The sequence below is a fragment of the Macrobrachium nipponense genome, chromosome 33 (assembly GCF_015104395.2).
Source record: "Macrobrachium nipponense isolate FS-2020 chromosome 33, ASM1510439v2, whole genome shotgun sequence".
NCBI classification, from domain to species: Eukaryota; Metazoa; Arthropoda; class Malacostraca; order Decapoda; family Palaemonidae; genus Macrobrachium; species Macrobrachium nipponense.
In genome coordinates, this window is record NC_087219.1 from 42,921,496 (window position 1) to 42,940,287 (window position 18,792).

The 18,792-nt window shown below is 26.3% G+C and overlaps 1 protein-coding gene across 1 annotated transcript in view; it reads left to right on the top strand.

The window, feature by feature from the left end:
- Positions 1-18,792, top strand: part of LOC135203123 (integrin alpha-PS4-like) — a 158,694-nt gene that overhangs the window by 22,494 nt on the left and 117,408 nt on the right. The window contains exons 5-7 of the mRNA XM_064232767.1: positions 2,994-3,120; positions 4,781-4,912; positions 5,693-5,928. Coding sequence (XP_064088837.1) covers positions 2,994-3,120; positions 4,781-4,912; positions 5,693-5,928 — 495 coding nt within the window. The remainder of the gene's footprint in view (positions 1-2,993; positions 3,121-4,780; positions 4,913-5,692; positions 5,929-18,792) is intronic.

An 18,792-nucleotide genomic window follows, 5' to 3' on the forward strand; every position in this document is an offset into this window, starting at 1 on the left:
CAAGCCTGTCCAGTGAGAATGTCTCCCGAGACCCTCCTCCTTCCACAGGAGGAACCACAACAGACCCCTCCTGGTCTTCTCCTGCCACTTGCGCGTACGATCTGGTTGGTCCGAGGACCATGCCAGGTTCGTAGTGCATCGTGGCGGGATCGCGAGGAGCGCGCCCCCTCGCGATCACTCCTGATCGCCTCACTCTTCCCGGTGAAGCCTGAGGAAGTTGAAGGGATCGGAGAGGCAGACCTGACACTCCCCCCCCACCGGCAGAACCGGTGTGCTAAGGGGGCTGCAGGCGATCACCAACCCGCAGTGGTGATCGGGCTGCAGGCCTGGTCGAGCGGCTCTCCCGGGGAGAGCAGCTCGACCGAGAACAGTGGCGACGGTCCCGACCGTCAGAAGAGCTGCTGCTGGTCCCCCTTACCGCCCTGTCCCGGTAGGAGCGGCGGTCAGGACCTGCAGAGTCCGCTGTCGCGGTGGGAGCGAGGCCTGTCCTCACGGCGCATCACGCCGCTTGGACTAGCCAAGGCTGGTCCAGGCGACCGAGGGGACCGCTTCCTCGCCTCAGCCTGCAGCCGGTCTTGGGACCGTTGCGTCAACCCTGGGTACCAGCGCGTCGCCCCAAGAGCTATTGCTTGTATGGTGAGAGTTGCCTGAGTGACCCCGGCCATTCTTCCGCTCCGTGCCTGGATCCTGGCGCCGAGCGGACTCGGTTGCCTGGGTCTTGGCTGTACAGTCACCTGCAGGCCGAGACGGTACCTGGCGTCGAGGCAGAACCTCTGGCTCCAGGTGAGGAGATACCGTTGTTAGCCTGCACTCCTCTGGTCCCCGTCTTCTTCTTCCTTGCAGAAGGAGAGACGGGCCCCGTTCCCGAAGGAACAGGAGGACCGGCGGAAGTCCCAACCGTCCCACCGGAGTGGGACGGACCCTTAGAAGTCTCAGCGCGAGCCTTCTTAGGGGGAGAGGAGGCAACCTTCTTCTTCTTCGGCTGTGGGGCCTTAAAAGTTGAAGGGGAAGCGGCAGCAGACGACGACGACGAAGAAGACAATGAAGACGAAGACAACACCTTCCTCCTCCTCCTCCTCTTCTTCGTCAGCTTCCTCAGCACCACCGTCAGGTCTTCCATCCAGGATGGAGCCGGGGCAGTTGCCGAAGCAACAGGTCCCGACTGCACCTGTCCGGAAGAACCTGGGGTGGGAGCAGCAACACCACGGGCAGGAACGACGGCGGCAGGAACTGGTACCAGGACTGAAGCGGCAGCATACTCAGGAACAGGAGGCGGGACAGGAACCGGCAGCATCCTCTGCACAGGAGGCAGGTCCAGAGGAGAGCTCTTGGGACACCAGAAGTCCGGGGCTGTTGCAGGAGCGGCAAACCCAGGTGGCGGCATCACAGCGGGCATCAGTTACCGGTATGGCCCCTCTCGCCAGGTGACTAACAGCCCCTGGACCGTTGGTGTCCCTTGCAGCCGCAGCGAGTACCAGGCCCGTCCGAAATCGTCCCCCATGGCAAGCAGATCTGAGGAAGGAAAAGTTGGGTGAGTTAGTGGGGGGGTCTCTCCTCGCTCGGGGGGGGATAGTTCCCACCCCAAGTACAACTGGATGTCGGGATATCTCGCGGCTCCCTCCCCGCTCGACTGATCGAGAAAGGAGAAGGAGTGAGAAACCTCCCCCGAAGGGGAAGGAGCCATACAAGGGAGCTGAGATGGAGGGAGAAAAGAGGAAGACGTGTCCGTAACCAAGGGCGTAGCCAGAGAACCCTCTGATGACTCCTTGGCCGGCTTGCGCGGCTTTTTCTTCCCCCCATAGCGCTCCCACTCCTCCTCTAACCAAAAAATACAAGTATCACGTCTCGGTGCGAGAGCATTCTCGCCCTCTACACCGAGTACAAAAATCATGAGGATCAACCTCTACAGATGATCGGAAGGCCCCACACTTACAGCCCTCCACACCAGGGCACAATCTGCGGCTGATGGGGGGGGTGAGGGGGTCTCTCCGGCTCTCGTGATTCCATTTCCATAACAATGAAGCACTGTATGAAAATAAAACACATGTACTTACTTATATCCTTTGCACTAGCACACAGTAAAAGGAAAAGCAAAAAAGTCTTCACTCAGTGAAGCAAACCAAGCATACGACAGAAGCGGGCAGAGAGGAGAGCAACACGTCCATCCACCAACGCGGCCAAAAGCAAAGTGACTCCTCTCCTCGCAGTCGAGCTGACCGCCAACTGCCGGACAAGTAGTTAACTACCGAACCCCCTTGTTCGAGGCTTACGACCGGTTCAGCTGCCGCTAAAGTACCTTCCTATTGTTAAAGGACCGAGGGTTTGTATACATATCGGAACAAATCTAAATCATCTTGGCTAGGTGATTTTTTCGTACTTATATGGTCATTGAAATTATGTACTATTCTTTGACTTTAACAATTTGCAGAATATTTTTTTTAAGTAAACATGCATACATTTTTAATATCTGCACAAGATTTATTTTCTGAAAATTGTCTAATTCAAGTTAAATTTTTAACCTTTCATGAAAAGAAAGCTGAGGTTGCAAGTACAAAATCACTGGAATCTAAATATAACTGCAAGATAGACAACGAGGGCTTTTTGTAAATGTTTATTCCTGTCGTTGTTAGCAGATTTCCAGGTAATTCTACAGATTAGTTCCGCACGGACTGCAAGGAACATAACTGCGGATACAACATCCACTAGGGACTGGGGGTCCAATGTATTTCCCCGTGTTTATTACTGGCTCCCGAGGGTTAATTACAGTCGTCCGAATATTACTTAAAATTCTTGTTCAGGAGGTAAAACTGCATAGAAACTCCGCAACTGACATAGTCTAGGCCGCCGCAGAATAGTACCCTAGATCTACCGATTTCCAAAGAACACAAATATTCTGTATCTTAATCGAAAAATTTGTTTATATTTCTCTTTTTTCTCTTTCAGAAGGTTTAGAATTCTCTAATCAAATGAAATCATTTGCTTCTTTCCAAAAGACATGTGCTCCTCGATGGAAGAATCAGTACTTTACCTCGCAGAGTCTCATGAATGGAGTATGCTACTGGCTTAATGCTTCACTCCCAGATGCCCCATCTCACAAATTACTACCACTCCTCAATTATGGTAAGTGGATATCTTTAAAATATCGTTTATTTTGAGGTACATTTATACTGACAGCAGGTTATTCTGTAAGGGATTTTACAAGACAGGCTCAATCATTCCTGTATTAAAACAAGGAAGTTTACCTTACAGTCATTCTTTATGAATGATATGACTTAAGAACTCTTCAGGGACAGCAGTAAAGTACATGCATTTTTTCAAAATGAGAAGAGAAACACATGACCAAAAATCAAATCGCTACATACAACATAAATCTACCACAAGTCTTATAGTACTCCATGTCATCTGTCAATGATTTCAATAACTAGTATATCATCAGTCAACATAACATGACTAAGACAAAATACAGGTTTAACACTTGAGCAACTTCCTCTGAAGACACTCTTTAATTAAACTATAACAACTAAAACCAAATAATGTTTTACAGTTTAAGCTAAAAGGATCTTATCATTTCACCTACAAAACACTACAGGGAAACCCATTCACCATTATCATATGGCATTTTTAGTCAAGAAAATAAATCAAAATACAAATTACATTCTTGAATCATCTTTTCTGAATCAAGGAGAACTATGCTTTTATACAGTGTTTTCTATATAGCAAACCCATCTAGTCATACATGCACCATCCTTCATATCCTAATTTTTTCCCAGATTCTCAAGTCTTTTTTCCTACAAGACAGAAGAAGGCAATCTCTCTATACATGCACCATCTAAACCCTCAGGTATATATCTGTCACCTCCCTCACTTTGTGTAAATTGCAGATAAGTTAATGAGACCTGTAGAGCTGGGAGAATGGTACTCTCTATCTGAATTACCGTATGTATTTTTATGAAGAAAAAAAACTGTATATGAAACACTTAATTTCTATAAATGCCTACATCATTATCCGCAAGCGAAGTCAAGATGTTGGATGCCCTGGGGTGTCTGCCTGTGCCTATATAGAACCAAGAGAACCCTGGGAGACCAAATCAGAAACCAAATTTCTGGTAGCTTTTACGTTTGTTCACAGTAGAGGGAAAGCCAATGGATGCAAAACAAGGTACCTGTAACTGGTAAACCTGTCAAATTGGACAAGACGTAACGTTACAATTTACATGAGGCATAGTGGTTAATGACCCATCCAAAGACTTCACAGGTATCATAAATGAAAAGTGAAGAGGTGTAAGCTGAGAATCCCAGATATCTTCACCAAATGTAATATGTACATAGCCTTCCACCATTATGGCATCAATAAATACAAGTCCAACCATTAATGAAAATAGTGGAGTGGCACTACCAGATGCCTGCACTCAAAGTGCAAGAAAACTCAAATTAAGCTTAAAGACTTTATGAGCAGGAAGGGATGGGTAGGCTATGTAGCATATAAGTGGGACCACCCAGTGGCAAGGGATTAAAATTCTTTTCCATCAGGATTAAGAGTACCAGACTCTATGTTACATTTGAATACGCTTCTGCTGAATTTTCACACCTATCAGAAATACAATAATATACCATCGCTATAGACCAATAGGATAACTAAAAATTACTTACAATGCACGCAAAAGGGAGTATGCAAAATAGAATAGTGTCCTAGATAAGTTGGAATGCATAATGTGGAATTGTGTCTGATGATGAGGTCAATAAATTATAATCAAATAAATTGTTTCTTATCCATTTTCAGACAAGCAGACATTTCAGACTTTTCGCAGCAGCGTGTACTTTTACTCACACGGACAGGCAGGAATGTCTGTCCACTTTCCAGACAGCCAAAACGAAATGATCATTGGTGCTCCAGGCCTCCTCAATTGGCAAGGTAAGTTTCAGGTCTTTCTCTTGCGTACGGTAGAACTAAGAAAGTAGCTTGGTAGAGTGAAACAGGATCACCAATCCAGAAATTGGAAGAGAGAGAAAATGGAGTGGAGAATTAATACTTTTAAAAGACAGATCAATGCCTTTCTTAACTATATAAGTAACATATCACAAATAAATTTATGGTTCCTGAGTAATCTGAATGATTTTGTCCAAATGCCAACCAACGTAACAAGGGTCACCAATCAATTATACTGTAAATTTAAAAATCGTCCACCAAAATTCTCAGAGAGACTGTACATACTCATAATTATTCACTTATTGGCCAACATGAAAAAAATATTGTGCAGTATTTTTCCTTATATATTTATTTCATCTAAAGCCTTCACTACTACTGACTATTACTACTAAATTGCATAGGTATTTTTACACATTTAATTACATAGATGTTTCAAGGCATTAAGTTTCAAATACTTCTTAAAAAGTACCAACATTCACTTTCTTCATATTGTCTATAGGCTATTTCACTGTTATCAAACTCTAATTTCCCCTTACATAAAAATAATTCTAATATGGCTTTCAATCATGCTGGCACTGATACCCATACAGGTGAGATCCCAATTCACAAAATTAAATCATTCTTATTAAGTTTGCACTCATTTTGGGCACCTAGCTATGTTTAATCTGGTCTGTCTCACATGTGATGCACACGTACTATTCTATTCTTTAGGCACAACCCAGTCAGTAAGTCTAATTTTGCTACCTTTCTTTTTCATTCACATAGGTTCAGTTATCCTCCTTAGAGATAGCGTTCCCTTCCCTAATGTGAATACTTTTCGTCAGCCTACAGCATCAGAAGACACGATGTTTAAGTCTGCCCTGGTGCCTAATCCTTACTACACATACAGCACCGAAGACTTTGAGCTCACTGGATATGCTGTGACTTCCGGCAGATTTTTCAACAAGAATCAGCTACTTTATGTCACAGGAGCTCCTAGGGGAGCATCTATGCATGGCAAGGTGTTGTACCATGAGACTAAGATTTTAATAGTATATAGTATTGGATATCGTGTATACATATAAACAGGGTGAGAGCTTCCTGAAAATTTGACAAGGCATCCAGCCACATGGATGCCCATAATATTGCGCTGTAATCCTTACTGAACTATCGTGCATTCATGATGATCTCCCTTAACCTTTATCTTCTCTTGTCCATGCTTTTCTCAATTATTTGTTCTCAACACCTCTTCCACTATTGAACCTGCCATCTTCTGTTGCTCAGATGTATGCTACAAACTACTCATAATAGCAAAACTGAACTATATAACATAGTATATATATATATATATATATATATATATATATATATATATAATATATATATATATAAACAAAATCTATGAGGAAAAGTGAACCAGTGGAGTACCGCTGCAAGGCTTTTCGACCATTCTCAATCCTTTTAACCTAACAACAGATTGATAATATAAAGAAAATAAGTTTACAAAGAAAGCTCGTATAAATGACAGACAGGGACTAAGAAGGAAAATATTTACCTGGAATCCAACATGGCTGAAGAATTAGTAGACCTACCCAAAACAGGAGTACAATTTAAGAGGTTTATAAAGGATTGAGCCATCAGAAGTAGGGGCAAGACAATGAAAAGCTTATACAGGGAGGTGACTGACCACTAAAAACTTTTATAAAAGTACAATTCGATAAATCTAATTTTGGTAAATAAAAATGTTTGCAAAGGGAACATTTTCACAAAATATGTATTAAACATACAGATACTTAAAAACTGTCTATAAGGTAACTTATTTGTAATTAAGCCAGTGATTTTATCTTTAAGGTAATTCTTAAGTATTCTACTAATACAAGAGTCCAAAAAATACAAGCCAGAGCTAAGGTTAAAATTATAATTGGAAGTAAGTTGTATGATGGCGGATTCCAAAATATTTTGTGACAAGAAATCTTTGGATCTAACAATTACTGAACTGCTGGTCCAATTTATTATGAGTGTGTTTTCACTTAAATGAATGAATAATGCATTGGGTGTTTGCCCAGTTTTGACAGAATACTTATAGTTTAATTCTTAATTCCAAATCCTTGCTAGACTGGCCGATCTAAAAAGAGGGGCAGTCCAAACATGGAATTATATAATATTATGTTTCCTTAGGATCATTTTTATGAGCATTCCTTTTGGTGTGCTATTATAGGAGAAAAAAAGGTTGACCTTAAAAGATTTTAACAATGATTTTATGGTTTCAAAACTGCTAAAATAAGGCAACCAAAGAATGTTCTTATTGTTAATTGTTTCTTTCTCCTGTTACTTTCTCTATAAACTTTTTGTGGGCTTTATTATACCAAATATCTAATAAATGTGATGGATAACATAAATCTGTGCATTTTTTTCTTATGTATTCAATTTCTTGATCCAAATATTGGGGACTGACAATGTGCAATATATATATATATATATATATATATTATATATATATATATATATATATATATATATATATATATATATATATATAAAATTAACTTACAGTACAAACAAAAGTCCCACGTTGAGCCCGAGTGGAACTTCGCACTCGGCTGCTAATTCGGGGGTCCGAGTTTCGATTCTCTCGGCCCGGCCAACGCGGAACGAGAGAAATTTATTTCTGGTGATAGAAATACCTTTCTCGATATAATGTGGTTCGGATTCCACAATAAGCTGTAGGTCCCGTTGATAGGTAATCAATTGATTCCTAGTCACGTAAAAATATCTAATCCTTCGGGCCAGCCCTAGGAGAAGCTGTTAATCAGCTCAGTGGGTCGGTAAAACTAAGATAAACTTAGTACAACCAAAGCAAAATCGCTAACACGAATTTATGGTAACAAACGAAATATATGTGAATGAACGAATTCCAGGTTTTTACAATAACACTACCGCAAAAAATGGTCAAGGAACGCCTTTACACAGAGGCATGATGGGCAGATGCTGACGAATAGGAGAACAGGATCTTACGGTGGTGACTAGCATCATGGAACCAATGGAGAGCAGGAGGATGGTGGCAAGTCAACTGAGTTGACAGTACGTGAGTTTTAAAATTGTTCTCAGCGGCCCAGGCAAATCTCGAACTTTACTCTTTCGCAACCTGAATTATTTTCGTACATAGAAGCAAAAAAATCTTCAGTCCCATTGCTCTCTGGATTTTTCGTACGCAGGGACTTTTGTATGTACAGATTCCACTGTGTGTGTATATATATTATATATCTATAATATATATATATATATATATATATTATATATATAGATAGATAGGATAGAAATAGATAGGATAGATAGATGATAGATGATAATTCGATAGAATAGGATAAATAGTAATAAATATATATAGATATATATATATGGATATATAATTTAAAATATATAATAAAATATATATATATATATAATATATATATAGGATATATATATATATATATATATATATATATACATATATATACTAGATATATATATATATATATATATATATTTATCTATATATATATATATATATATCTATATATATAAAAAATCTATATATATATATATATATAGATAATATATAAGATATAGATATATAGATATATATATAGAATATATCCATATATAGGATATATATATATATATATATATATTATGTATATAATTATATATATATTCTATATATAGCCTTATATATATATACCTATGTTTATAATATATATATATATTATAAATATATATATATAGATATATCTATATATAGATATATATATAATATCTATTATATATATATATATATATATAATATATATATATATATATAGATTATATCCATATATGATTTATTTATTAATATATTATATAGATATATAGATTATAATATCTCTCTCTCTCTCTCTCTCTCTCTCTCTCGCCTCCTCTCTCTCTCTCTCTCTCTCCTCTCTCTATCTATATATATATATATATATATATATATATATATATATATATATATAATATATATAGATATATATATATACATATATAGAATATATAATATATAATATATATATATATATATAATATTAATAATATATTAATATAATAATTAATATATAATTAATAATAATATATATATTATTATAAATATATATATATCTATTAGGCCTAGGGTTTTTGATTAATAATATATTGCCAATGTGTTCCCTTTGTCCTATGGAATGTGAAGAACAGTGGAGAGGCGACGACCCGAGAAGCTGATGAATGAGTTTCTATGGGTGGCGTGAGATAAAACTGCTTAGTTAGACAAGTCAATGTACGACAGTTTATGAACTCTTCTCAAAGTGCCTTTGTGAAACTGGATGAAGCCAGTAATTGTAAGGCGTCTATCGAACTGCATTCGTATGTGCGGTGTGCGCCTCTTCTCTTATATCTCTATATATATAATATCTATATCTATCTATCTATGTATCTTATATATATATAGATATTAACATATATATATTTTATATATATATTATATCAATCTATATATATCTATATAGATATATAGATATATATATATATATATATCATATCTAATAGGATAATATATAACTATATATATAATATAAATATCTACATATATATACGTATATAGATATATGGAATATTATATATATATATATATATTATATACATATATATATGTTATACAATCTATTTAATTAGATATCTAGATATATATATATCTATATATATATTAATAATCTAATATCTAGATATATATATATATATCTATCTATATTATATCTATATATCTATATATATATATCTCTATATATATATATATATATATATAATATATATATAATTAATATATTATAATATATATAGATAATTTTTTTTGCATATAAGATATAGATATATATCCCTTATATCCTATATTAATATAGATCTATATATATCTATATGCTCTCTCTCTCCTCTCTCTCTCTCTCTCCTTCGCTCTCTCTCTCCTCTATCTCTATATATTATATATACTATAATATATATATAATTAATATTATATATATATTATAGATATATATATATTATATATATAATAGATATATATAATATATATATACTATATATAATATATATATAATATATAAATATAATTTAGATATAATATAATATATAATATAGATATAATATAATAGATCCCCAAATTATTATATAATTATATATACCACATATTATAATATATAATATAATATTCATATATCTATTAGCTGATGACATGAGTTCTATGGGTGTGTGGGGAGATAAAAACTGCTTAGTTAGACAAAGTCAATGTACGACAGTTATGAACTCTTCTCAAAGTGCTTTGTGAAACTGGGATGGAAGCCGTAATGTAAGCGTCTAATCGAAATGTGGCCATTCGTATGTGCGGCGTGCGCCTCTTCTCTATATCTATATATATCTATATAATATATCTATCCCTAAATCTATCTATCTATCTATATTAATATATATATAATATATATATATATATATAATCTTATATATCTATATCTATCTAGCTATCATCTATCTTATCTATCTAATCCTATCTAATCTATATATCTATCTATCTATCTATCTATTAGCTATATATATATATAGATATATATAATATATATATATATTATATATATATATAATATATATAAAATATAATAAATATAGAGAGAATAGATAAGGATAGATATATAAATATAGTTAAAAAATATAGATTAGATAGGATATATATAGATATATATTATAGATAAATACTAGAATAATATATATATATATAATATATATCTCTATATAGATATATATATCTATATATATAATATATGGATATATGAATATATATATAGCTATAGATATCTATACTATAGATAGATGAGAATATATAATAGATATGTAATTCCTATAATATATATGATAGATAGATATATCATATCTTATATATATATTTAATATATATAATTATATATATATATAATATATATTATATATCTATATACTATTATATATATAATCTATATATATATATATAATAAATAATAATATAATATAAATATATTATCGATCTATCTATATATATTATATAATATATATAGATAATATATTATATCTAAAAACATTATATCATATATATATATATATTACATATATCTTATAAAATATATATATAGATCTATATATATATATATATATATATCCTATACGCTATACCTATATATATTATTATATATATTATAAAAATATATATAATATAATAATATATATATAAATATATTATAATATATGTAGCATAAATATTATAATCTATATATATAATACCTATATATATATTATCTATATATATATATATAATATATATTTATATATATATAATAATATATATTATTAATATAATATCTAAATATATATTAGATATCTACATATATATATATATTATATATATATATATATATTAGATATAAATATTTATATAGATATATAATATATATATTAATATATATCTCTATATCTACATATATCTATAAAATATAATTATATATATATAGATATTATATATATCTATAGATTATATATATAAAATATATATAATTATATATATATATATATATATATATAACTTAGATATATAAATAAAAAATATTCTACCCTATTATCTATGTATATAGATATATGGATTATATACTATATTAATAAGAATATATATATATATATATTAATGTCTAATATATATATATCTATAGATATATAATATATATATATATTATATAATATAAATATATATATCATATAAATATTATATATCGAATCTATATAGATTTATAGGATTATATCTATATATACTATATATATAATATAATATCTACATATAATATAGATATATAGATATATGGATATATTATATATAATATAAGTATATAATCATATATATATAGATTATATATAGATTGTCAATATATATATCTAGTATATCTATAGATAGATTTACTCGAATAGAGAAATATATAATATATGCTTATATATAAATAATATATATATATTCAAATTATATATATATATTTATTATATTATTAATATAATATATATATATAACATATATCCCTATTATGTATAGTATCTATCTATCTATCATACCTTATATTTTATATATATAATATATATATTATATCTTATATTAGATATATAATATCTATATATAAAGAGTTATAATCAGAAAATATAATAATAATACATAGATATATATAGATATATCCTATAATATATCTATATATATAGTATATATGTTATATATCTATATCATATACGATCTATATAATTATATAAAATTATCTATAGTATATATATATATATATATCTATTATAATATATATATATTATATATATATATTAGATATACATATATATTATATTATTATATCTATATATAGTATCTATATCTATATATCTATTTATATTATCTTATAGTATATATATATATATCTATATATCTTATATATATATCTATACTATATATCTAGATTATTAATATTATATAATATATATTATATATATATTTATATATCTATATATCTATATATATATATATATATATATATATATAGTAGAAGATATATATCTATCTTATATATATCTATATATCTATATATATAATATATATATCTATATTATATATTATATTCTATATATATATTGATATATCTATATAATTCTTATATATAAATATATATAATATCTATTATATAATATAATATTAATTCTAATATTATATAATCTAATATATATAATAATACATATATATATAATATATATATATATTATTATCTATATATATATAGAGATAATATAATCTATATAATTATATATATATATCTATATCTTATATATACTAATAGGTCTTATAATATATTTATATAGCTCTCACTATCTTCGCTCCTCTTCTCCCTCTCTCTCTCTTCTCCCCTCAACTCTCCTATATATTATCTATATTATTATATATATATATATATATATATATTATATTAATATTATAACATTATATTATATATAATATATATATATATATGATATATATAGATATGATATATTATATATATATAATGTATATATATAATATATACATAATATAATAATATATATAATAATATAATATCTAAGATATATATATTTATATATATATAGTATAATATATATAATAATTATATATTATATAGATATATAACTATTAGGCTGGATGAATGAGTTTTCTATGGGTTGGCGTGAGGATAAAACTGCTTAGTTTAGACAAGTCAATGTAACGACAGTTTAATGAACTCTTTCTCAAGGTGGCCTTTGTGAAACTGGAGTGAAGCCAGTAATTGTAAGGCGTCTATTCGAACTGGTGCATTCGTATGTGCGGTGTGCGCCTCTTCTCTATATCTATATTATATGCGATAATATATTATCTAATATCTATCTATCTATCTATCCTATATATATATATATATTAGATACAGATAAGATAGTATATATATATCTATATAATATCTAGATCTATCTATCTATATATCGAGTCTATCTATCTATCGATCTATCTATCTATCTATCTATCTAGAGAATATAGCTATAGATAGATATCATATATTGATTATTATTAAGATAATATATTATAGAGATATAACATAATAATAGATAGATAAGAATAGATAGATATAATATTATATATATATATAGAAGTTAGATATATTAGATATAGATATAATGATAGATTAGATAGAGAGAGAGATATATAGAGATCTAGGAGATATTATATCTATATAGAGATATGTATATCCTATATATATATAATAGATCAATATATATCGAGATATATATATATAGATATATAGATATATACTATATATATTAATATAATATGATAGCTAAATCTATATAATATAGTATATCTATATACTATATAATATATATTAATATAATCGATAGATATATATCTATATAATTCTATCTAATATAATCATATATATATATATCTATATATATATATATGGATACATATCTATCTATCTATATATATATATTATATAGAATCTATAATATGTAGTATTAAACATTAGCTATATATATATATATATACATATATTCTATATATTATATAATCTCTATATTATAATTATTCTATCTATATATATATTATTATATATAATATATCATAAAATAATATATAAACATTATAATATATTATAATAAATATATTCTATACAATATCTATGTATAATATATAATCTTATATCGTCTACCTATATATAATTATTTCTAAATATATATTATATATATATATATTTATAAATATATATACTATAGTAATATATATATATAAATATATTAATTATATATATCTATATATATTATATAATCTTACATAATATGTATATATCCATATATATATATATTATATTACATATAAATATATATATAATTATATATATAATAGATATATTTATATATAATATATAGATATATATCTTACATTAGATCTATTAAATATACTATATATAGATATTAATATATTATATATCTATAGCATATATATATAAATATATATATATAATTTTTTTTTATATATATTTATTATATAAATACTATATAGATAATATAAATATCACATATAATTATTATGTATATAGATATTATGGATATATATATATTTACATAATTATTATTAATAATATAGGTCTATATATATACTATCTCATAGATATATATATTCTAATTAACTATATATGTTATATTATATATTATATAAATGATAAAATATATCTAATCCTATATTATATTATAATATATCGATATATTTACTATATATATAATATAAAATAATCTACATATATATAGAATAGAATAGATTAGGGATATAATAGGATATATATATATATATATTACTATATAATATCTATATATATTATATGTCAACTATATATATATAGAGATCATATAGATATATCTATCTATAATATAATATATAATATCTTATATATACATATCTAGATATATCATATTAATTATATATTATATAAATAATATATAGATTAATACATATAATCCCTATATGTATATATCTATCTTAATCTATCTATATATATAATAGATATAAATATAATAATAAATTCTATATATAGATATAAATAATATATAGATAATAGGATATATAGGATATATAATATATAATATAGATATATATAGATTATAACTAATATGTATCTATATATATAAGTATATATGTATATATCTATATATAGTATATCTATATATATATAATATATATAGTATATATATATATATATATATATAGATATATATAGATAGCTATATATATATATATAGATAGATATATATATATTATTACATATATTATATATCTATAGGATCTATACATATATCTTATAATCTATATATCTATATATTTATATCTATTATAGATATTATATAATATCTATATAATCTATCTAGATATCTATATATATATCCCTAATATAGATATCTATATATTATATTATCTATATATATAATTATATATCTATCTAATCTTATATATCTATATATATTATATATATTAAATATATATATAATCTATCTAATATATTCGATATATCTAATATATATATATAGATATATCTATAGTCTATATATTAATAATTATTATCTAAGATAATATAGAGAAATATCTATATTATATAATAATATATATATTATATATATATATATATATCTATATTCTATATATATATCTATATATATGTATATAGCTTCTCTCTCTCTCTCTCTCTTCAACATCTCTCTCTCTCTCTCTCCCTCTGGTCACTCTCTCTGGCCTCTCTCTCTCTCTCTATATATATATAGATATATGATCTAGATACAATATAATAGAATTAAAAAATTTCTTAATAATATTATCTATATAAAAATATATTATAGTTATATAAATAATATTAAATATTATATTATATATACATAGATAATTATAACATTATAATATATATATATATTTTATATAGTATATAATATATTCTATTATATATATATATTTATGTACTATAATATATAATATAAATCTATACTATATTATATATATAATAATATTATATCTTACAATATACTATACATATATATATATCTATATCTATCTCTTATCTATATCGAATATATATTCATAATAGATATATATTTAGTATATTATCTATACTATAAATTATATATATCCCATCTATAAATATACTAATCTCTCTATATATATCTATAATATATATAATATAAATATAACTATATACATATACTATATCTCATCCTACCTATCTTCTATATCTCATGTTAACTTATATTCAATTATAGCTATAACTATAAATATCATTATTACATACTCATTCCTCTCTAATACCTCATCTACTGTGTGTATAATATATCTTCTATTATATCTATATATCTCTCTATATTTTCATTATAGAATATATACTCTCTATAATCTCTGTGTATATATCTCTAATCTCTATCATATCTACATCTATATGTCTATTCTCTCTATCTATTAAATCTCACTTATATATTATAATCATAATATATTAATATTCTGCCATATTCATAATATATAATATTCTATACATCATATAATATATATATATCTCTCTCTAATATCTCTCTCTCTCGATCATCTATCTATATATATCTATATTTAGCTATATATATATCCTCATATCTCTATCTCCTCCTACTATCTATCTATCTAGCGTCTGCATATATATCTATTTCTCTATATCTCTCTCTCCTACTCTCATATAGCTCATTCATCTCCTCTCTCTATATCTATATATAATCTATATATATATCTATATCGATCTATCTATCTATCTATATATATATATATATCATACATATTATATATATATCTAATATATACTATATCTATCTTATCTATCTATCTATCTATCTATCTATCTAGCTTCTATCCTATCTATCTATCTATCTAGGCTATTCTATCTATATATATTAGATATATATTATATATCTATATCTATATATATATATATATATATATATATAGATAGTTAGATAGATAGATGAATTAGATATTATTAGATCTATATATATAGATATATATATTAGATATATATATAATGATATATATCTTATATATATATATATATATATATATTATCTATATATTATATATATTACTCTATAATATATAATTATATATATATTATATATATATCTATATAAATATCTTTTATATTATAATATAGATATTTATATTATATATCTATATAATATATATATATTATAGATCTATCGATCTCTAATATATCTATATATATCTATATATCTTATCTATATATTATTCATAATATCTATTCGTATCCTATATTCTATAATTTATATATCTTATATCTCTTATATTATATATCTATATAATAGATATATCTATCTATCTATCTATATATATATATATATATATATAATAGATATAAACATATATAAACATATATCTATATATAATATAATATACATATATCTATGTAATATACCTATATTATAATATCTAATATATATTTATATCTATCTATATATATATATATATATATTATAAAATAAATAATATATAATATATATAATATATATAAATAAATAATTATTATAATATTATGTATGTATAGATATAATCTATAATATATAATACCTATATATATATTACCTATATATTATATATAATATATTATAATATATATATCTATATTATATTAGATATTTTTATTATCTATAGATATTATATATCTACATCTATATATATATATTATATATCTATATACATTATTATATAAATATATATAATTATATTTATATATAAATATTATATATATATATATAATATCTCTACATATATCTATAAATATATAAATAGATATATATATAATATTATATATCCTATAGATAATATATAAATAAATAGATTATATATACTATATATAATATATATATATATACTAATAGATAAATCCCCATCATAAATATCTACATAAATATATGTATATAGATATATTGGATATATATTAATATATATATATATAATTATATATATATATAATGTCTTATAGATATATCTATAGATATATAATATATCTTATATAATATATATATATATTATTAGATAAATATATATATCTATCTATATATTATCTATATATTATCTATATATACTCTATTATCTAATAATAAATAAATATTCCTACATATATATAGATATATAGATTATAATGGATATAGGATATATATATTATATAATATATATACAATATAATATAGATATATATGTCAATATAGATATATACATATCTTAGATATATTATCTATATATATATATATAATCTTATTTATATTACATTATATATATTATTCATACCATAATTAGTAATTATTTAATATTATATATATATACTATATATAGCATATATCCCTATATGCAGGTATCTATTACTAATCTATCTATAATATATAGATATATATATATATAATATCTATATATAGATATATATAGATATAATATAGATCTATATTTTCTCATATATATATATATATATATATACTATATATATATGTATACTATATAATAATATAATATCTACATATATATATGTTAGTATATATATAAATGGTATATATATATATATATATATATATATAGTATATATAATATGTCTATAATATAATATCTATAGATATAGGTATATATCTATATATATATATATATATATATATATTATAATAAATATCTATCTCCTATCTATTAATATAGTATATATATATCTATATATACTATAGATTTAATATAAATTATCTACATAGAATCT